The sequence below is a fragment of the Eschscholzia californica genome, unplaced genomic scaffold (genome assembly GCF_041429995.1).
Source record: "Eschscholzia californica isolate CP2 unplaced genomic scaffold, dmEscCali1.0.p SCAF_6, whole genome shotgun sequence".
Classification (NCBI taxonomy): Eukaryota; Viridiplantae; Streptophyta; class Magnoliopsida; order Ranunculales; family Papaveraceae; genus Eschscholzia; species Eschscholzia californica.
This window is the reverse complement of record NW_028238483.1, coordinates 13,313,974-13,336,349: the sequence shown is the minus strand read 5'-3', so window position 1 is coordinate 13,336,349 and position 22,376 is coordinate 13,313,974. Positions and strand designations below refer to the sequence as shown.

General features: G+C 35.5%; 1 protein-coding gene and 1 long non-coding RNA gene across 3 annotated transcripts; one reads left to right on the top strand and one right to left on the bottom strand.

Annotated features, from left to right (window-relative positions):
• Positions 1-654: 654 nt before the first annotated feature.
• On the bottom strand, positions 655-15,615 carry LOC147531819 (uncharacterized). Of its 2 annotated transcripts, XM_086645915.1 has the most exons (26): positions 15,161-15,615; positions 14,601-14,724; positions 12,567-12,629; positions 11,728-11,829; positions 11,446-11,617; positions 11,179-11,277; positions 10,898-11,047; positions 10,614-10,653; positions 10,277-10,334; positions 10,068-10,150; positions 9,790-9,888; positions 9,583-9,698; positions 9,361-9,479; positions 9,050-9,120; positions 8,127-8,232; positions 5,338-5,477; positions 4,961-5,119; positions 4,774-4,877; positions 3,785-3,960; positions 3,475-3,664; positions 2,980-3,079; positions 2,571-2,739; positions 1,784-1,866; positions 1,618-1,694; positions 1,288-1,478; positions 901-1,146 (listed from the first exon to the last, which is right to left on the bottom strand). In XM_086645915.1, the coding sequence occupies exons 1-25, from the start codon at positions 15,224-15,226 to the stop codon at positions 1,307-1,309; spliced, it is 2,838 nt and encodes a 945-aa protein (XP_086502041.1). In that variant the 5' UTR covers positions 15,227-15,615; the 3' UTR covers positions 901-1,146; positions 1,288-1,306. The 2 variants fall into 2 exon arrangements, with proteins under 2 accessions (XP_086502039.1, XP_086502041.1); XM_086645913.1 differs by having other exon boundaries at positions 655-1,478; positions 15,161-15,611.
• A 911-nt stretch (positions 15,616-16,526) lies between these two features.
• Positions 16,527-17,077, top strand: LOC147531818 (uncharacterized). The gene is made up of 3 exons (XR_015227705.1): positions 16,527-16,588; positions 16,758-16,808; positions 16,952-17,077. It is a non-coding gene; the product is annotated as an uncharacterized LOC147531818 (long non-coding RNA).
• The last annotated feature ends 5,299 nt before the right edge of the window (positions 17,078-22,376 follow it).

Sequence of the window (22,376 nt, the reverse complement as noted above, 5' to 3'; positions counted from 1 at the left end):
ACCATTGAAAAACCACTGGAAAACCACTGGAAAACCACCAAAACACTATACTTCATCAGAATCAATTAGAATCATTAGCAGTTGTAGGTTAGAGAATGATCTGCTGGTTCTGAAGATGTTCTAGAGCTTTTTGGTGTGCCCAAGTTTTGATTAAAATCTGATCAAGTTCTGGATAACAACGATGGGATGCTTTTTTTAGTAGGGTGCTTCTACAGGCACCAGACCAAAAGGCTGTTAATTTAGTGAGCAGGAGAGAGATAGAAATCGAAAGTTGGGAGAGAGAGAGAGAAAAATAGTGAGAGGGAGAGAGAGAGAGGATAAGAGTACGAGAGAGATAGAGATAGTGAGAGGGAGTAAGAGAACGAAAGAGAGAGAGAAACAGAGAGAGAGAAAAAAGAGAGAAATAGCGAGAGAGAGAGAGAGAGAGAGAGAGAGAGAGAGAGAAGATGAAGATTAGTGGGCAATGTTTGATCAAATCAATTTTTGGACTAAAAAAAGAATAAGCCCTCTAAGTCAATATTTATTCACTAAAATCTTTATGCCCCAAAGATTTTTCTTTATTCTTCAAAGTTGCACTTTTAATTTAGGCCCCCATAAACTCATGGGGTTTGTACTTATTTTAGTTCCTTGGTTGTCTTCCACCAATCATTTGTATTTTATTCATATCTCCCTTCCTATGGAATATGTATTGGAATTTTTTAAATTCCAATGCAAGATAATGTGATACCGTTTAATATTGAGATGTTTCATGAAACAATTCAAAATTCGATATTTTGTTCGAAGATCTCAATTGGCCACTCAATATATTAAAAGCAAATCCACCCATACTAAAATTGGCACTTAAGTTATTTTTAGAGGGTTGCATTAGAGATATCTTTTAAATTGAGAATCTCAATATTGCCGTCTATGAAAGAGAAACTTAATTGAGACTTGTCACACAGGACAATTTGAGCCTTTTTTTTTGTATTGGAGATGATCTAACTGCATTTGATTCAACTAATAAAAATCCAACAACGATTCATATAAGATGAAACTTTTGGGAACTTCTATCAATTCTGAAACTTCTCAAGAATGCTTTCAATGGATTAGTTCATTAATACACACCCAAAACTGGAGATCATTAAATGATACAAAGGATCACATGTTCTTGCAACAATCAACCGTTCGACTTAAAATCATGATCCAAGTGGCGAAGAAGCTTCTTCTCTTTACTTCTTCTTGCATTCATATAGCTTTAGTACGATGTGTTTTGAAACTGCTTTCATTGAATTCTTAAAAGGTACCTACTATCTGCATTGTGTTCTACTTAATTGATCTTGGGCTTGGGTCTTCTCGGCCTTAATACGAACCAGAGGATACCCAAAACAATTAAGAAAGCGGGTATTGTTGTCATGTCGAACTCTACTTGAACTTCTCTAGCTTTGGTGCAATGAATTGGATGAAGTAGGGCAATAGTTGTATTAACGAAATCTGCGAACCTACAAAGGAATTCATTTAAATGTCGTTAAAAACAATGCCATGCTGGTGCGCATAAAACAAATGATTGTCAACGTAAAAGATTAAATGAAAAAGTCACGCAGAAGATGAGAATCAAGCAGAAAGTTTTTCGAGCTTAACCCTTTGGATGCATCCTCCAGAGGAGACATCAACCTCAACGCATCTGAATAGCGTAATTCCCCAGTTATAGTCGAAATCTGAAACCGAAATTTTGAGTTATGTTTAAGTAATCAAATTTATGGGAAAGAAGTACTGAAATTGAAGAAACAGAGAGAGATATACTTACTCTTCTCCAGAGGCTAATGACTGAGTTGTATTTGTTCACTAAATCACGTTCCTGGATTTTGAAGAGCTTAAAAGTCTTTTCAGCTGATTTTGGTCAAGTATTCAACGGAAAGATTACTTGATAAAATAAAAATTTGAGATGCATCCCTAATCAATTTCAAGCAAAACTAACTCAAATACATCTCAACTGATATTTCATTCAACGTACACAAGCAAAAATTGAGACTGCAAAAAGAACACGAAACAAATGGAAAAAACAAGAAAGTTTCAACATCCCACATTTGGTTGTGGTGGGGTGGTGGGGCTGTCCCTTTGTAAGTGTGAGGGAAAGCCTCACCTCTTGGGGTGAGATAGGCCCAAGACCACAACCACAAATGGTATCAGAGCCCAGGTTTACCGAAGTCTTTCGGGTCCATTTTGTAGGTGTAAGATAGTCTTCCAGATTCCATGCGTGAAGAGAAAGATTGTTGGTGTTAGTCCCACAATGGTTGTGCTAAGGGGTGGTGGCCTCTTTATAAGTGTGAGGAACAGCCTTGACTCTTTAGCTAGATTTTTGGTGTGAGATAGGCTCATGACCACTAGAGGCAAGTAAGCCGATGGACCAAACCTCCACGAGATTGTGTTTCTTGTGTGGTTTTCTCAAACATGAATGATAAAATAACGATGCCATGAACTCATGCAGTACTTGAAGAACTGAACTATTTACTTGGAGCCCTATGTATCACTTACAGGGACTTGTTAGTGATCAACCCTAAAAGTGTGGTAATATTATAATCATGCAAGGATACTAGTACGCTCCATAACTAGAAGATGAACTGCTGAATTGACAAGTTGTATAGACTCCTCAAGTGTTGTGATGATGTAGCTTCGAGCTATCGTATCAGATTGGAACTGTGAAATGTGCCACCCCTGCGAAGTGATGGACATAGGATTGCAACCTACTGACCATATCCAGTCCTGCCACATTGCATAAAACATGAGCCTCAGTAAGAGGTATTTTATCGTGAACTGAAAAGATTCCATATACCAAAAAAGCTGACATAGGTGTTAAGGGTCGAATTTCCTCTTTTTTACAACTTAGATCTGGGAATCTATCCATATCAATAAAGAAATGAAAGCAAGAATAGGACCACAAAGATATTATCAACATATTCAGATTCTATCTGCCAATGACACACGAACAAGAAATCCACAAACCTCAACTGCAGTTTCATGGGCATGACTGTAAACCAGGTGAAGGGGGAGTAAACCAGCTAAATGTTCAGCAGTTGCGGCTAGAGCAGCTTTCACAGGTCTCCTGTAATCATCAATGACAAGAAATGAGCTACAGGAGCTCCAAATGCCCTAGAAGCTAATGGTCATTTGTTCATCACTATCCCATGAGCGTTCAGTTTCTGAACTCTTGAATTTGTATTTACTTCACAAACGCTAACACAAGGTAATAAACACGTCTTATTTGTGCAAGCCCCTTTACCCTTTACTATGATTATCGAAAAAATCCCTATTGATATTGCAGAAAGAACTGTACTTATTTTTTGCATTGCAGAGATGGTCAACATTTCAAACACAACACTTCCAGGGAAACACTGGTAAACTTAGTTTAATATGGCACCTTAAGCTGAGTTCTGAAAGATTAATATTATAATTGCTATCACTTAGTATAAAATTGACAGCAAATACCAAATAATTTACCTTAAATCCCACAAAAGTGACTGCCCATTACACTGCAGATGGCTTTCCCAAGATGATGCTTCTGACTGGACGACAATGACCATCTCGGGAAGTGCTTTTGCTTGATAATGCTTGTCAACTAATAGTGGGTCACTGTGTATAAACCAAAATATTGGAACTTCCAGAGTAGATCTGCTATGTGCGTGCTCACCTGCATTATTAAAGTAAATTGAATCTTTAATTCCAAGACAGAATCAGTTATATGCAAATATGCATTCGAGAGGTAAAAAGTAACAAACTGAAAAAAGTCATTCAGAGATTGGAAAAATACCTTTTAGTGAACCATGGTCTTTCAGTCTCTGCAACTGATGTTGAAGAATGGAGGAATCTATGTAAGAACGAACAGTTGTCCTGTATGTGCCATTCACTAGCAATAGTGGGACAGTAGCCGCACGACGTGCCACTGAGAATGCCATTGCCAGAGCTGGGTCCTCTGAAAGGGGCAACCTACAGAACCAACACAGTTTACATAGTTTTATACAATCTAGAACCATGTATGTAAGTGTGGATTTAAGAAAGAAACTACTTCTAGTTTTGTTTTTTCCTGTCTCAATTTGGCAGAGCAAATGCAAATCCGAAAGGAAATCAAGATGTAAACTGATGTGAATTGAGATTTTATTCGGCGCACTTCTATTAAGAGCAAACCAATATAATTAAGGAAGTTGTTTGTTTCATATATGTTTAGTTGTTTTTATTTACATTTACTAATTAAATTGGAGTTCTTTTTTGGATTAGTTTCTATTTATTTTAGAAATCCTGTAGTTGCTGCTAGGAGGTACCTTAAAGGGTCATAACTTGTTATTTTCAGTATATTTTACATCAAAAGGAGCACTCAAGGTACTAGGTAACAATTTGACTAGATTTAGTATATCTGGAACGTATATGGTGAAGTTAAGGAGTTCCCATTAAGAATTTTTAGCGACATCATTGAATATATATTTGTTTAAGATTTATGAGAAGAATACGGGTTTAAGTACGAATCTAGAGACTTCTTGTTATGTTATATCTTTGATTCTTTGTTTAAAGATCGTAAACCTCTGTTGAAGCTTCCGCCAACGAGGTTACATCATAAGCTCTGCAATGTTATATCTAAGCTATTTTCAAAAAAAAAAATGTTGTATGTAAGCAGTAAGCAGAAACATATACACAGTAAAGCAAAAAATGCAAATGCCCGGACTTTTGACAACTATTTGTCCAAAAACCTAATACAATGGGAATAATGTGAGGATTAAGAAGTCATCACAAGAAAAGATTACATACATATGAGGACTGAACATAACTTTCTGGGAAGGTAACAACAAGGAGGAAAGGCCATCCATAATAGCCTTGAGATCCACAGGTAGTTGTTTTATGTGCCTGACTTTCTGCACCAATAAGACCATAGTGAGGACAAGCTCAGTAGTCAGTAGTACTGCAACATCTTTAAAGTAGTAAATACACGGTTTACCTCTTGTGTGATAAAAAATAGTTGAAAGGATATCTTATCATAGTAATGATATGCCCCATCAGCAATTGAAGGGGAGATAATGTGCCTCATAGATCCCCATAAAGTAGCACCGAGATGAGCGAGAAAAGTATCACGTGCAACAGTGTAGTTGTGGAACTCCTGAATGGAAACAACATTTTCTTCAAAAAGAACTAATTACCTTTCAAGAGTATAGCAATTATGAGGATCATTATCAATTTAACATAGCAAAGAAAGAACAAGACTTGAATGTCAAGTTGATGGCCAAATGCCTTATTTTTTATTTTTGCCCATTCCTCCAAAGAAACCGCAAACGCGCAAATATTTTCACTGCTAAAGCTACAGAGTGATTGGCTTACCTCGAGGGTATCACTGAACAAATTCCAATTCTCCATTCGTTTTAACGCATCCATAGCCGCCTTCTTATGGCTTTCATCATGATCACCACCCTCAAAAGACAGGAGCTCTTCTTTCAAATCCCGCATCCTCTCATCAAGCTCTGCAATCATTAGTAGAAGCTTGTCAATACTACTGAGTACTCAAACTTGATTTTCTACATGAACATAGGTCATAGGTGGTTCTTTTCTCAAAATTTTCAGTGTCAATTAGATCTAAATTTGGGGCTCCAGTAAAGGGATAAATGCATGCTAGTCACTGAAAAAAAGAGAGGATGCAGAAGTATGGAGTTGAACATTTCAGCCAAAATGATCAATTTTCAGGTTCGATGGCCAACAGCAAATTCAACAATAGTTTTCTGCTGAGATCACTGTTCATTTCGACAGACTTGACCAGTAATTTAGACCAAAATATTGAAAAGAAAATAATTAAGGAATTAAATTTTGGCAGACAATTCTAATCTTAAGAATGGAATAAATTGTTTGTCTTATTGATTACCAGAGCGCTGATTTCTCATTATTTTGAAACGAAGAAAAAAAAATTTATTAGCATATTAATCTTGTTGTAAACATAATAAATTATCTGAGAAATTTCCTATAACCTCTTGCGTTCTTATACTAACGAGACCACGAGAGAGTAACAAAATTTTATGAGCTTTCATTTCTACACACCAAAAATGTTTCTACGACGTGGTAGCTCCTATTGAGGTTTATCTTAAAACATGCTAACTTTCTAACGAAAAAAATGTATGTTTCATCATCTGAGTAACACTTTCATCATTTCCACGAGTCTTTAGTTATATCCACACTAACCAATATAGTTCCACATGATTGTTCACTTTACAAGTGCACTGAAACCTATAACTAAAGCACAACCTAATGCCGGAATGATAGAGATGAATGGCAGCAACTGTTTAAGGCATATGGGAGACGTCAAAAGAAGGATTGCCAGACCCAAATTCTGATTTGGCGTGTCTTGCATGAATGGCCCACTTAGAACCTTGAATAATGCGGGTCTGATCCACATGTCTTTGTGGAGATTCTACTAGTTTCTAAGTATTAGGATGGTTAAGTGTCTTTAATGTCTTTTAGTGTCTCTTTAATGTCTTTAATGTCATCTAGTGTCTCTTTAATGTCTTTTATGTCCTAGGAGTTTAGAAGTTTAAAAGTCTAGAAGTATGGGATATTAAGGGTCAGTTTTAGGCTATATATAAGGGTTGTATTCTGCTGTTTGAGGAGCGACAAAGAGTATTCCAGCAGCTACTTAAGCTTTATGTGTTTGTGTGATGCAAATACCCCAAAGGTGTGATGCCTAAGGGTTCTAGGAGTGATTCCTAGTTTGTACTAGTGCGATGCTAGTGCTTATCTATAATATAATCAAGCTATTTTCTTCTTCTATTCCACTTCCCCATTTCTGTCCTACATCATTTTGGTATCAGAGCGAGGTTACATGATGGCAACTAGATCCGGACTTAGGAGAAGATTAACTGAGAATGAACGAGACGATATCATTTTTGAAATTACAGAACGACTCAAAGACGTGCAAACCAGACTAGCTAAGATGGAAACTCGAACACACCATCTTGCTAAACATCCCGAAACTGCAAAAGGAGATGAGCAAGCCGGAAATAATGAAGAGAAAGCTCTAGAAAATGAAACTTTATTTGATTATGGAATCTATGAGTATAATGACCTAGAGGAGGAAGAAAATAGTTACCATGTATCTGTTGTTGGACTCATTACCACATCTCTAACAATGGAAAACGAAGAAACTAAAGACATTGTTGATCATCAAAGTGTTTCTATCGAGGTGGATTCCCATCAAGGATATTGGATTAATTGGAAGGGGCACCCACTTACTGACTATACAAGGATTAGATATGATGAGTTCAAAGTACTTGACGAAGACATTTATGCATTTAACTCGCCAGAGTCGAGCTTTATCAAACCTGGGAGAATTGATAGAGATGATGAGTCCAAAGTACTTGACCAGGACCTTGATGAGAAATTTTATGCATTTAACTCGTCGGGGTCGAGTTTTCTCAAGCCCGGGAGAATTGATAGAGATGGATGGCAGCAACTGTTTAAGGCATATGGGAGACGTCAAAAGAAGGATTGCCAGACCCAAATTCTGATTTGGCGTGTCTTGCATGAATGGCCCACTTAGAACCTTGAATAATGCGGGCATGATCCACATGTCTTTGTGGAGATTCTAGTAGTTTCTAAGTATTAGGATGGTTAAGTGTCTTTAATGTCTTTTAGTGTCTCTTTAATGTCATCTAGTGTTTCTTTAATGTCTTTTATGTCCTAGGAGTTTAGAAGTTTAAAAGTCTAGAAGTATGGGATATTAAGGGTCAGTTTTAGGCTATATATAAGGGTTGTATTCTGCTGTTTGAGGGGAGACAGAGAGTATTCCAGCAGCTAGTTAAGCTTTATGTGTTTGTGTGATGCAAATACCCCAAGGGTGTGATGCCTAAGGGCTCTAGGAGTGATTCCTAGTTTGTACTGGTGTGATACTAGTGCGTTATTTCTTATATCTATAATATAATCAAGTTATTTTCTTCCTTATTTCCAACTTCCCATTTCTGTCCTACATCACGGCAGCAAACCCTTTTGTTCCTTTTTTTAGTCAAGCAACGGATAGCACTTATTGAGTTTACAAACAACAGTCTAAGCAAGATCAGTTGCATCCTCAGCTCTTAGTCCTAGATGCAATCAGAAAAGCTTGCATGAAGGATGGGAATAGAAATTACCTTCACAAAGAGCAAGCTTAACCTTTCTTCCCTTACAGTTTTTGAATGCGAAAAGCTCATATATATCAATCTCCGCTAAAAGAATATCAATAGCATGATGTTCACTCTGCATTATTTAAAAGCACATTTCTTACAACCAGGTGAATTACAAACCAAATATTAGAAGTATAACAAGAAAATATTAAAAACATCTACAGTACTTGGTCAAATAACTGACAGCTGTTAGTGAACATCTTCGACCAACACTTCCAAATGGATTTCTTACGAATTAACCACGGATTTTCGTTTTAGAAGAACACATGTTAGATTTCCCCTCAAATAGAGTTAGTATAAGTTGGAATTTCTTGATAGCCCTTCTCTATCCAATTAACTTATCAATGTAGGTAAAATCCATCAGTAAGATCTACACTATACGTACTATAATTTTACATCTAATTACCCACAGACTTGTATAAGTTCTCATTCCAAACACTGACAGGATCTTGACTACTTCTCAACAGGACAAAGCTTTGAGGTCCCAGATTAATTTCCCCTGCAAAGAACCAGAGCTTTCTGAACCCTTCTCAGCCAGAACGCTGTAATTACTTATTAATCCAAAAGTGACACTGACATTGCTCCTACAACATCTTAACTATATTGACGACGTCCAGCACAGCACCATGACATAATCATACTACACCAAGATGATCAGAACAATTGATCAAACTCAGTGATTAGAAGCCCTAAGATAAATTCATTTGTCCGAAACTAGAATGGATGGAAGATGCTGTAAATTGACATTAAAAACCACCAAATGCCTTTAATTTGCTTCCTTGTAGAGTAAAGAAAACCCAGCAAAAACTAATGCTGAGTACAAGTCTAGACAATAGTTCAGCCGTATAGGATACTTCAGTAAAAAATCAAAAAGTGACTAAAGGACATACATCACCGAGAACTGCAAATTTTTCCTGGATTACACCTTGCAAATGATCTTCAGCTTCATCTTCGGTCATTTCTGGAGGCCACGAGAAAACTATTAGTTAATCCTACTACATAACTCATTACTCATCCAGAAATATCACAATACCATCAAAGTTTTGCAATGATTGATCTCAAAGTAAACATCTTATAAACAACCCAGGCAAGTGCTAAAACAGCAAGCCAACCTGCAGACTTGTGCTCCTTGCAGAAACATAAGTTGGATAGAAATGTCTGAATATGTAATAAGTCACGGCAAAAACAATGTCCATATTACCTGCTACTGCACCAATGGTTCTCATCACATTTGGCAAACTAAGCTCTGTGCGCACACCTTCTCCTCCAACAGAAGGTCCCCACGAGAAAGGACCTGCACTCAAGTCAATGAAAGCCCACCTAGACACCACATAAACGATATCAAACAAAAGAGAGCTTTAAATTTTACAGGGCACCTGAGAGAGAGAGAGAGAGAGAGAGAGAGAGAGAGAGAGAGGTGAACCTATTTCTTCCGGCCCATGTGTCAGTGAGACATTCTGCATGAACACCATCTAAGTTCCCAGAATTTAACTCCTTCTCTAGAAGACTCTTCATATCTTCATTCCTTCCATTCAATAACTTGAAAAGATAATGCCCGATAGGAAAATATTACTTTTAGCATAAGATACACACAATATGCAATGAAGCCAGGCAGTAAGCATGTAGATACCTGCATAACCTGACTTTGTATGATATCAGCAGCTTCTTTTCCTTGGTACAGCTTCTCAGCATCCTTCAATGCATCTAGGCAGGTATCTACCCATTCTACCTAACCAGCGACAATGAGGCACAAAAAACTTAAGTACAAGGACATATTCTGTAGCATTTTCAGAGGATCTCTTTTTCATACCATTAATTAAACTTGTAAACCAAGATCAAAAAATCTTAGACCAATCATATCAATTGAATTACGAATTTAGAAATTCAGAAAACGGAGCCATCACTTACTGTATCAATGTCTTCAGCTGTTGTCCAAGCAAACTTTGTCATAGGATGCTTTGCGTAAAGAGGTCTTTTAATCTTTTCAAGAGCTGAAAAGATAATTCAGCACCATTTCAGGATGAACTTCATTTTACCAATTGCATATCGAAACATAATTAAGCTACCCCAACCACACTTATTGGATTAACGTAAGACATACAAAAATGGTTACCTACCAAGAATACTTCCTTGACCACGTCCTGACTGAAGAATCTTTTTTTGCAAGTCTTTATTCTGCAAGAAAGAAGTCTGTGAGTGTCAGTTCCAGACGGAGGAAATGCTCCTTTCAATTTTCACACTGACAGAGTGACAGTCCTAATTATTTCTTGAAATTACCAAATACTTTTTTCTGAACAAGAGATCTAGACCAAATACGAACAAACAAAGCTGTTAAGATGTTTGACTTCTTTCAAGTTTCATCCATCCCCAGACAAGTGAAGACTGACATATCAAATGAGGAAACAATAGTGATAGAAAGAGAAGTAACAGAATCAGGCATAGAGTAGGGAGTACCTCTTTAAGAAAACTAATTTCTGATTCGGATAAACCTCTCCTGCAGATTTACAACATTTTAGATTAGAGACAAAGGTATTATAAAGATAGACGACAAGATTCGAGCTAGGATTCACTCAATAAAAGTTAACCAAAATATAATGTCAGGAGTATATATAATGTTCAAAGTATATGTGAAGTGTGAAATGACATCATATGCTGAAGATCAAGAAAATCAGTGTTGCACATAAATGATGAAGCCTGTCAAGCTAGGGTACAAGTATGAGCCATAATATAACACCCACCTGTAGCCGTATTTGGTTCTGCCTATATTGTGTTTAGGATTCAAAACGAAGATGTTATATGCTTCTTCCAGTTGAAGATATTCAACGAGAGTTGTGAAAAGCAAATCCATCGTATCCACATCCACTTGCCAAAGAACATTTTCATCATCTCTGTGAACATAAAACACATTTGAATTAATTAGCAGCAGGTTAAAAAGATACGCAACAAATTCAGAATCCAAGATGTGGAGATGCTTTCTAGGTATTGGAATTTAGTACTTTGGATTAGAACAAGCGTGTACCTGGTATTGGATACATTATCCTTGCGAGATAGGACTTTTATGGCGTGCTCAAAAACAGATGTAACCTTTTCTCCCATTTCTATGGCATGAACAGAAAAACTGCACACAAGCAAATGCACAACTAGTTCATATTACATAAAGAAGCTATCAATTTTATTGGGATGAACTGCAAACAGCAAAGCTCTCAACCTATCGCAACTTCTAATTATGGAACATGGGTGTCTAGATTAACACTGAAAAAACAGTACAAAACGCAAAGACCATTACTTGTAATTTACGTGACTTATAATAGGAAGCTCATGATGACGACGTGATTTATCTAGGATAATCTTGTAGAACGGACTGAGAGCCTCCCCTATATGGGGAATTCTTGTATGTTCAAAAATGTGATCTATCTTCGTAAACCACCGCTCGAGTTCTTCTATTCCAAGCTTGAATTCTACAGGAAGTATGAAAAACAGAAAAAGGAAGAAAACCAATCAGATATGTAGAGTGTATGGAGCTCCAGCCAGCACATAGAAGAAAAATTTGAACAACATAAGCATTCACCTTGGTTTCCTTTGCCTTCAAATCCGATGAAAATGAAATTCACAGGCACTGGAAGGTACATAGAGTCGACTTGTGAGAGCTTCATATAACTTGCAATGCTACCTAAGATAAGAGAACGGAAAATGGAACAAGTCAAAAATTCTTGAAGGACCTCAAACCAACATCTCAGATTAGTACTAACTATCATTTATCTTGTAGTATGATACAGAGTATAAATTAGGTCTAAAAGTCTGCAGATTTAATAATAGACATTAGTTTAGATGGTAAGAATTAGTGACAAAACCACCGTATCCTAATTAAAGCAAAGGACAAATTTACATAAGTGGTCCCAGCCAAGCTGAACTCTAAAATTACTACTTAACTTTTAAGAATGCATTCTACAACAGATAAGAATGCCAAAAAGGGTCAGAGTATGCTTTGGTAGGTTTGAGCATGTTACCTGACTGCTGACACTAACGACTTATTTAACCTTACCAATTACCAGACACTGACTTTGCCTTGTTCAGTTTTTAAAACATATTTAAACCATGAGAAAAACTTGTTTAAGAATTATTTGTTGTAGAAATCGTGAGCTTCGCTATTAATAAGACATGTTCAGAGGATGCACCATGCACGTAAAATAATATCAATTTTTTTAAGGAGGTTTTATTCAAAATGCAATATAACATATATGGGGATGAAGAAAAGGGGTCACAACTAACAACTGTAACCTGCATTATCTTAAAATTAGGGCATACTCTCAACAAGAGATTCAGTACAATTTTTCTTCCGTTTTCAAAAGGAAAATGAAGGGAAAAAAATTCTAGAGAGAAAAAGTGAAAACATTCAACTATCATTACCTGCCTTAGTGTAGTTAAGAACACCCATTTTGCCAGAGCTGGAAGATTCTAAATCATCGATGTCTACAAGATCGGGATGAAAAATGCAAAAGAACACTTCATTTCAATACAAAAAGATAAAACCAATCACAGTTAAGAGTACAAAAAGACAGATCACAGATGATGTCAACAGGTTAAACGACCATAAGCTTATTCTATCAATAATCACTTTTTGGCATAAAATATCAAATAACAAAATGCATCCAATATTTAATCATGTATTGCTGGATTGGTTCCCAATGAAAGCAATTGCTACTAGGACGCAGCTTTGTTTGAACAATTACCCTTTGCAAGCAAGATTACGAGTCACTAACACTGAAGTTTAATGTTTAAGACGGGGCTAGAAGTTTGATTAGTGTGCAAGTGCAACTCAGATGCGGGAATCATATTCTGATGAAGGCACTTAATGTGCCATTCTACTCAAGATTACTTGCTTTGGAAACAAAACCCTTTGGGGATAGTATGGAATGGTGCAACTGAAAAGACTCGATAAGATCCTACTTTTCAACTAGAAGTTGTTAATACGCATCGGGGCACTCTTTTTGGTAGGCTTAGCCTCATCATTGTAGGATATCTCCTTGATGTAACACCTTTTATTTCTTTTTCTGAATTTTGGTAAACCATACCTGCGTTTACTTTTAGTGATTGATGATTCTCCATTAGACGATGATATATGTATGATGACCAACTCAAAGAACGAAGGAACCAACTCTTAGGGCCGGTATTATAGTCGATTTTGAGTGGCTAAACCATATAAGAATACAACAACTGATATTTTTTATATAACTTTATATAAACTAACCACACCATAGATAAAGGCATAAACTAACCACAATTAATGATTATTTGTTATAAAAATGGATTTGCAAATTTGCAAAAGACAAGACCACTCTCTGGAGGAATATCGTTGTTGAGAAGTACGGAGAAGAAGAAGGTGACGGGCTAACAAGGTTAATAAGCTACCTTACAGATGTGGGGTATGGAGAGCATCCAACATAGGGAGGACGGCAGCCGGCAGGAATGTTTAACAGTATCACCAAATAAGTCTAGGCGATGGGAAGAGTATCAAGTTCTGGTAGGATATCTGGTGCCATACTATCAATCTAAAGGCAAGGTTACCGGCTATATATTACACCTCTGTAATATGAAGGAGGCAACAGTTTATCAAGTATGCAACTTCTGCCAGAGGAATTGGGAGATACAAATGAGAAGGAACTTGAAAGACTGGGAAATCCCAATCCTAAATTCCTAATGGCTAATGCAGCTTCTGGTGATGATAGAGGGGTGCCATCCAAGGAGGAGGAAGACAGGAGGGTCTAGAAATTAGGAGAGAAGACAACTTAACCATAAAATAGTGTTACAAAAGAATGATGTCGGCAGAACATAACATCCATCTGGAAGCTCAAGGCTACATACGGAAAAATGTCATCCTTCCAGGGCAAGCTTCACAGTGTGAGCCACCAGCCTAAACAAGATCCCAACTGTGGATCTGCTAAAAGGGCGAGGGTTCCAAATGGTTAGCACATGCATCATGTACAAGCGAAGTGAAGAATCATCTGAACATATATTCCTTCCCCGTGAAAGGGCGCAGATGCTATGGGACTTCTTCACGGCTACATCAAAGAATCAATGGTGCATCCCCAAATCAATTGATCAAACCATCACACAATGGCAGAATCTAAAAGTCAAGAAGACAAGGAAATAATTGTGGGTCATGATCCCAATAGCCATCATTTGGGCCATTTGGAACAAGATCTTCAACGACTCAACCCCATACAGCTTACTAGGAGTAGAAGATATCTTAGGCTTGTTGTTCAATTGGTGCATAAATCAAAATTGGGCTAAAGCAAAATCATACTATGACTTTGTTAATAGTTGGGAGGCTATGATGATGTATCAAACTCCCTTCTAGAATTCTGTCCTTTTTCAATAAATATTAATTCAAAGATTAAAAAAAAAATGAAGGCATAAACAATTGTTGAAAAGAGAACGTACCATCACGTATTACAGCGTCATTCCAAAACTTACTCTTCTCTTTAAGGTTAAATAGTGAGAATACCGACGATTTCCCACTCTTACGAGATCCTAATGAAGATCCGTGTGACCCGGTTACCAGGCACTGAAAGAAACCATCCATTTATCAGTACAACATAGCATTTCAAAAGTATTCATTCATCACAGTTTATATCTCACAACAGACCCCCTCCTTCTCAAATGATCATACTTAAAACATTAACAATTACTCGATAAACTGCCTTAACTATTTACTACCACTACCAAAGTCCAATAATAACACCATTTCTTTCACAATTCCAATTACCAATCTCATAACACCAAAATGTATAAAAAATTGAATTGTTATCTTGTATTAGTAAACTAATTTTCACATAATCCAATATTATACGAATCCAAAATGAGAAATTTTACAATTTTCTGAACTAACTTGTTAACCAAGAGGATCTAAAGATGAACAAGAAGATAAATGAAGTCTCAATATCAACAACTTTACTACAACTACGAAGACAGAGAGAGAGAAAGAGGGGGGAAGGGTTTACCAGGAAGAACAGTCCGATCAGTTGCATAGTTGTGAAAGAGAAGCTGAAATTGGATCTGTGATCCATTTTTTCTTCTTCTTTTTCAATTCCGTAGAAATCCGAAAGAAAATATCAGAAAACGAAGGATTAAATGAATTCCTCGAATCGCGAATTACGAGGACACTGCCCAAGTCGAGATCCCTTCCTTGTTATGAACAGGAGTAGGGCGAAATTCTGAGAGCTTCTGGGTTTTCTTACACTAGTATTGAGGTCGCGGATTATTCAACCCCCTAAGACCAAGTCATGTAAAACTACTTGGTAAGGTGTAATCACCTATTTTATTCTTACACAATGCTTACACCCAGTGATCTTAGTTTAGTGTTTGATATCAGATAATTAATTTCATTGAAATAAGAGATTTCCATTCGGCAGAACCCATTCCGTGAAAATAAAGTTCTTTCATTTGATTGTTATTTGTCATTATGTAGAATTACAAATTATATTATTTGGTTAAAACTCCCACTTTAGAGGACCAAGGAACGCTGACAACTAAAAAAATAACTAAAAACTTTTATTTACCCCTTTTGTAGTCAAAATGACATTTTTATCTAGTTTTTTTCTTTTGTTAAGAAGACATTTTTATCTAGTTAAAATGAAACTTTTAACTTTATGTTGTCAAAATGATACTTTTACCCTTATATTGTCAAAATGACATTTTTACCGTTGTGTTGTCAAAATGACTGTTTTTTTATAAGTCAAATAACATTGTTACCCGATGTTGTGAATTTATCCTTATGCTACCAAATGACATTATTACACTTATGTTGTCAAAATGATATTTTATCCTTAAAACAACATTTTTATACTTATGTTGTCATTTCGGTACTATAAGAGGTTAAGAATGACATTTTGAAAACATTAGTGTAAAAATTTAGTTTCGTATTCTAAAAGGGTAAAATTGTAATTTTGACAAAGACTAAAATTTCATTTTGACAACATAAGGGTAGACATGGCATTTTAGAAAATGTCATTTGCGAATATATAGGTAAAAGTGTATTTTGCTAGGTATTCCCCGTTTCACCACTTTATATATCTATTATATAAAACGCAATGTTTTTTGCTGACTGGGACAAACGGAAAGACAAATCTAGCCGTTCGTTGCGATTTTCATTAGATCCCCACCCTAAAATTGAAAAGTTTATTGACCCACTTAATGAAAGGAGGTAAATAAACCAGTGAAATCTAGATCGTCAAAGATCATAATCTGTACCGTTGAGCTCCTTCCGCGCTTTACAACCCTTTGCACGTTACTGTTTCCTTTATTTGTTGAATATGATCTTCTTTATAAATTTCCTTCGGTTACTAACTTACCATCTCCCCTTCTCAAGAAAAATCCACCGGAAATGAATGAGACATGAGTTTCATCTCCTACGGTTAGCAATCCACAAGGTGAGGTCAAATTAATGAGAATCACTAACATCATTAATGCCCTAATTTCTTCGGTTACAATCTTCTGTTACTGCCCTAATTCCCACCTTCATCCTTCTCTCTTTAATTTATCACCACAAGCGTTCTCTATTCTCTACTAATTTATCACCAAAATTGTTGTTTATGTTAGAGAATGAGTCCTCTCTCTCAATTTGGGTTTATTGCCACTGCACTAGCTCAGGTAATAATTTTTCAATTTAATTATGTTCTTATTAAGTTGAGAATTCGTTTTTATTTTGTGGGTGTTCTTCGATTTTGAGAATCTGATTATATTAATGTTGCAATTTCAATTTTTTATTGGTTTGATTTGTTCTGGGAAATTAGTCAATATAAAACGCAATGTTTTTTGCTGACTGGGACAAACGGAAAGACAAATCCAGCCGTTCGTTGCGATTTTCATTAGATCCCCACTCTTTGATCAATTACCCACCCTAAAATTGAAAAGTTTATTGACCCACTTAATGAAAGAAGGTAAATAAACCAGTGAAATCTGGATCGTCAAAGATCATAATCTGGATAGTATGAACATATACGGGAGCTACTGTAACTTCTTTTGCTCAGAAGTGGCCATGCGTCTCTCTTCACCTGTCTGTAGCAAAGAGGAGAATGGTGGTCGGAAGGAAGAAGCACGTGCGATGGAAAATAAGATGGAAGAAAAGGTGGTGGCCGGTGGTAGATGATGGTGATAACTTAGGTGAAGTTGAAGATCCTCATCTTCCTTATTCAGGTTTTCTCAAGAACATTGCCCAAAACCCCCAAAACGTACAATTTTGATGTGAAATTGTATCGTATGTGTAGATATCCAAATTTTGTTTGAGAATGAAAGAAGCAATATGTAAAATTGCATCACATGTGGAAACATCCAAATTTTGTTTCGGAATAAAAGAAGCAATACACTGTAATACGAGTAAATCTTCTTAAATATATATAGGAGTATTAAACATTGTTTCTTCTCAATCTATGTCCGACTCAGGGTTATAGTATTTACTCTCGGTTTTAATATCTTCCTGCAAACTAATGTGATCAAAGAGAGGTCTTAAATGTACATGGAAGGAGAAACTCTGTAAGTTCCAATAACAAACAACATCTCCACAACTGTAGCAACTACCAATACATCCACAACTTTAGCAGCTATCAATACTTTTTTTTTTTTTTTGTTGAGACAACTATCAATACTTATACATTACACATTTACAGTCCTCTTAGTTTTTATTTTGTTGAACTACTCCTCTTAGTTGTGTCCTATGTTCTTTTATGTCTTAGACATATATTTCTGACATGGTACCCTATTAGCTACCATGTCTAATGTGGTTTTCATTATGATACTTTGTTTAATTAAAGATGAAGTCATTTTTTGTTCGCATGAAGACCAGATCTTATAGACAACCATTTATATCTGACTTGGGTATGTATTTGACTTTAACATTACCATATTTTATTTTTGAACATCCATATTTCTCCTAAATTTGATTTCTATATTGTTTCTTGCAAAATGATTTCAGCTATCTATTTCATCTATGTGTGGAGCTTTATACGTTTCCTTCTGCTTTCCTTCTCATGCTTTGTCTGAGTTTAATCTCTATAAAAACATTAAGGGGCAGAAATGGTGTTTCTTATAAAGTGTAACAAAAGAAAGAACTAAAGAAAGACTAGATTGAATGTATACTTCACGTTAAAAAAAATTTGTTTGTACATTTATCTTCAAAATTGTTAATTTTGTATCCATTTTCTGATCAAGTGCAGTACATATCCATTTTCCTTTCTCAACAAAATCTGCGTCCATAATGGGAGAATGATCATAGTTCATTTTGTAGGGATAGAATTATTTTTAACTTTATTGTTTTTGAAATGTAAAATTACAAGTTAAATTAGTTTAAAACAAATTAAGTAAAAAAATAAGGTTATGTTATAAATATTAGATTTATGGTGGATGACCACCACCAATTGTAACTCCCACCACCATAGATTTTCCACCATTACTTTGTATTCAAGCTCCATTATTGTGTGCCTATTGGATGTGTAACTCATCTAGCTAAATGCCTATATAAAGAGGTTACTTGCTAATGAAGAAGATGTACCAAACTAATGTATCTAAGTATCAATTTACCAATGTAGAGAATTCTCTCTACAAACATAAGAATACAAATCAAGTTCTTCTTGTCTACAATCTCTTGGTTAATATATTTCCATTATCTTTCTTCTTCCCTACTTCTTTTATTTTTCACAACAGGTTAAAGTTAAAAGCTTAATTCTACATTTTTAAATTGAGCCTTTTAGTTTACCTCACTGGCTAATCCAAACAGGAGACACCCTCATCCCTCGTTACTAATTATAACTAAGTTGTCTATAACCATAACTTTTCCGTTACTTCACCATTAACGTAATTATTTTCCCATCCTAATCCCTAACCAGTTTCTTTTCAGACTTGTAATTCGAATCTAACTTCTTTTGTAACGATCCATCCATTGCTTGCTATGCAAAAGTTCCATTTAGTTATGTCTTTTCAATGATAGAGAATTAGAAAGAGAAGACTTTTTCTTCTCTATTACGCTATCAATTTTATTTTCAATGTCAAAAAATCAAGAACTCATCTTCCTCCATTTATTTTTTTCTAAATTTCGTGTCCTCTAACAATTTTTTATTTTACTTGTTTTTGTTTGAAACTTTCAATTAATAAAAGGGAAAAAGAATACAAAGGACTATACAGGACGACTTTGATTGTAAGTTTAATTGTCATTCTAATTCTGATTTCAGGTTTTTTAAGTTTAGTTTTATCTTCAACTATCTGTAACGTGCATGACAGACTTTCTCGTCTTCTAACTTGTTCTAAATTAAAATCTTCTTCAACAATGGTAACAGTATCCCAAAGCAATTCCCATAAGTTCTTTTTTATAGGGGCGGCCCTAGCCCAAAGCCATCAAAGCGATGGCTTTGCGCCCCCAATTTTGAAGGGCCTCTCGTTATATCCGTTATTTACTTATTCCTTACATCAATTAGCACAAAAGAGATGTTAGTGGATTGGTCCACCGAGACTCGATCCCACGACCTCATGGTCTGAAGAGGGGTGTCCATCCGTTACACCAAAGGATGGTGGACTAATATTCCAAAGAATTCTTACCACGTCTCTTTTAAAGGCACTCTACAAGCCCTTGGTAAATGCGTAAATAGGGCCTAACTAGATTGGGCGGGAAATATCTCATTTCTCTCTCTAAAACTTTCTGTCCAAGAAACTCTCGTCGAAAATCTCATGTCCAAGAAACTCTGATCGAAAATGGCGGGCCATAATCCAGGTAACTCACTTGAATCGTATTAGGTTCTAACACTAAGTTATAATCATGTTCTATCTTTAATTTTTAAAGCAGTGGGCGATCATCACTTGAATCTTGGCAAACCCTTTTTAAAGCCTAACCGATCATCACTGTTCTATCTTTAATTTCTAATATTTATATTTCGTCTTTAAATTTAAATCAAATTTGGTAATAGTGATAGATTCTTGGCTAATTACTATTCTACTAGTGATAATGATAGAGTACTGTTCTTTAAATTTAAATCAAAATTGGTAATAGTGATAGATTCTTGGCTAATTACTGTTCTACTAGTGATAATGATAGAGTACCGTTCTTTAAATTTAAATCAAAATTGGTATAGTAATAGATTCTTGGCTAATTACTGTTCTACTAGTGATAAGGATAGAGTACTGTTCTTTAAATTTAAACCAAATTTGGTAATAGTGATAGATTCTTGGCTAATTACTGTTCTACTAGTGATAATGATAGAGTTCTATTCTTTAAATTTAAATAAAATTTGGTAATAGTGATAGATGCTTGGCTAATTACTGTTCTAATAGTGATAATGATTGATTACTGTTCTTCAAATTTAAATCAAAATTGGTATAGTAATAGATTCTTGGCTAATTACTGTTCTACTAGTGATAATGATAGAGTACTGTACTTCAAATTTAACTCAAAATTGGTATAGTGATAGAGACAAAAGAGATGGTAGTGGATTGATCCACCGAGACTCGATCCCACGACCTCATGGTCTTAAGAGGGGTGTCCATCCGTTACACCAAAGGGTGGTGGACTAATATTCCAAAGAATTCTTACCACGTCTGTTTTAAAGGCACTCTACAAGACCTTGGTAGATGCGTAAATAAGGCCTAACTAGATTGAGCGGGAAATATCTCATTTCTCTATTTCTCTGTCTAAAACTTTCTGTCCAAGAAACCCTCGTCGAAAATATCATGTCCAAGAAACCCTGATCGAAAATGGCGGGCCATAATCCAGGTAACTCACTTGAATCGTATTAGGTTCTAACCCTAAGTTATCCTCATGTTCTATCTTTAATTTTTAAAGCATTGGGCTATCATCACTTGAATCTTGGCAAACCCTTTTTAAACCCTAACCGATCATCACTGTTCTATCTTTAATTTCTAATCTTTATATTTTGTCTTTAAATTTAAATCAAATTTGGTAATAGTGATAGATTCTTGGCTAATTACTGTTCTACTAGTGATAATGATAGTGTACTGTTCTTTAAATTTAAATCAAAATTGGTTTAGTAATAGATTCTTGGCTAATTACTGTTCTACTAGTGATAATGATAGAGTATTGTTCTTTAAATTTAAATCAAATTTGGTAATAGTGATAGATTCTTGGCTAATTACTGTTCTAATAGTGATAATGATGGATTACTGTTCTTCAAATTTAAATCAAAATTGGTTAGTAATAGATTCTTGGCTAATTACTGTTCTACTAGTGATAATGATAGAGTACTATTCTTTAAATTTAAATCAAATTTGGTAATAATGATAGATTTTTGGCTAATTACTGTTCTAATAGTGATAATGATTGATAACTGTTCTTCAAATTTAAATCAAAATTGGTATAGTAATAGATTCTTGGCTAATTACTGTTCTACTAGTGATAATGATAGAGTACTGTACTTTAAATTTAACTCAAAATTGGTATAGTGATAGAGACAAAAAAGATGGTAGTGGATTGGTCCACCGAGACTCGATCCCACGACCTCATGGTCTTAAGAGGGGTGTCCATCCGTTACACCAAAGGGTGGTGGACTAATATTCCAAAGAATTCTTACCACGTCTCTTTTAAAGGCACTCTACAAGCCCTTGGTAGATGCGTAAATAAGGCCTAACTAGATTGGGCGGGAAATATCTCATTTCTCTCTTTCTCTCTCTAAAACTTTCTGTCCAAGAAACCCTCGTCGAAAATCTCATGTCCAAGAAACCCTGATCGAAAATGGCGGGCCATAATCCAGGTAACTCACTTGAATCGTATTAGGTTCTAACCCTAAGTTATCCTCATGTTCTGTCTTTAATTTTTAAAGCAGTGGGCGATCATCACTTGAATCTTGGCAAACCCTTTTTAAACCCTAACCGATCATCACTGTTCTATCTGTAATTTCTAATCTTTATATTTTGTCTTTAAATTTAAATCAAATTTGGTAATAGTGATAGATTCTTGGCTAATTACTGTTCTACTAGTGATAATGATAGTATACTGTTCTTTAAATTTAAATCAAAATTGGTTTAGTAATAGATTCTTGGCTAATTACTGTTCTACTAGTGATAATGATAGAGTATTGTTCTTTAAATTTAAATCAAATTTGGTAATAGTGATAGATTCTTGGCTAATTACTGTTCTACTAGTGATAATGATAGAGTACTGTTATTTAAATTTAAATCAAATTGGTAGATGAATAGATTCTTGGCTAATTACTGTTCTAC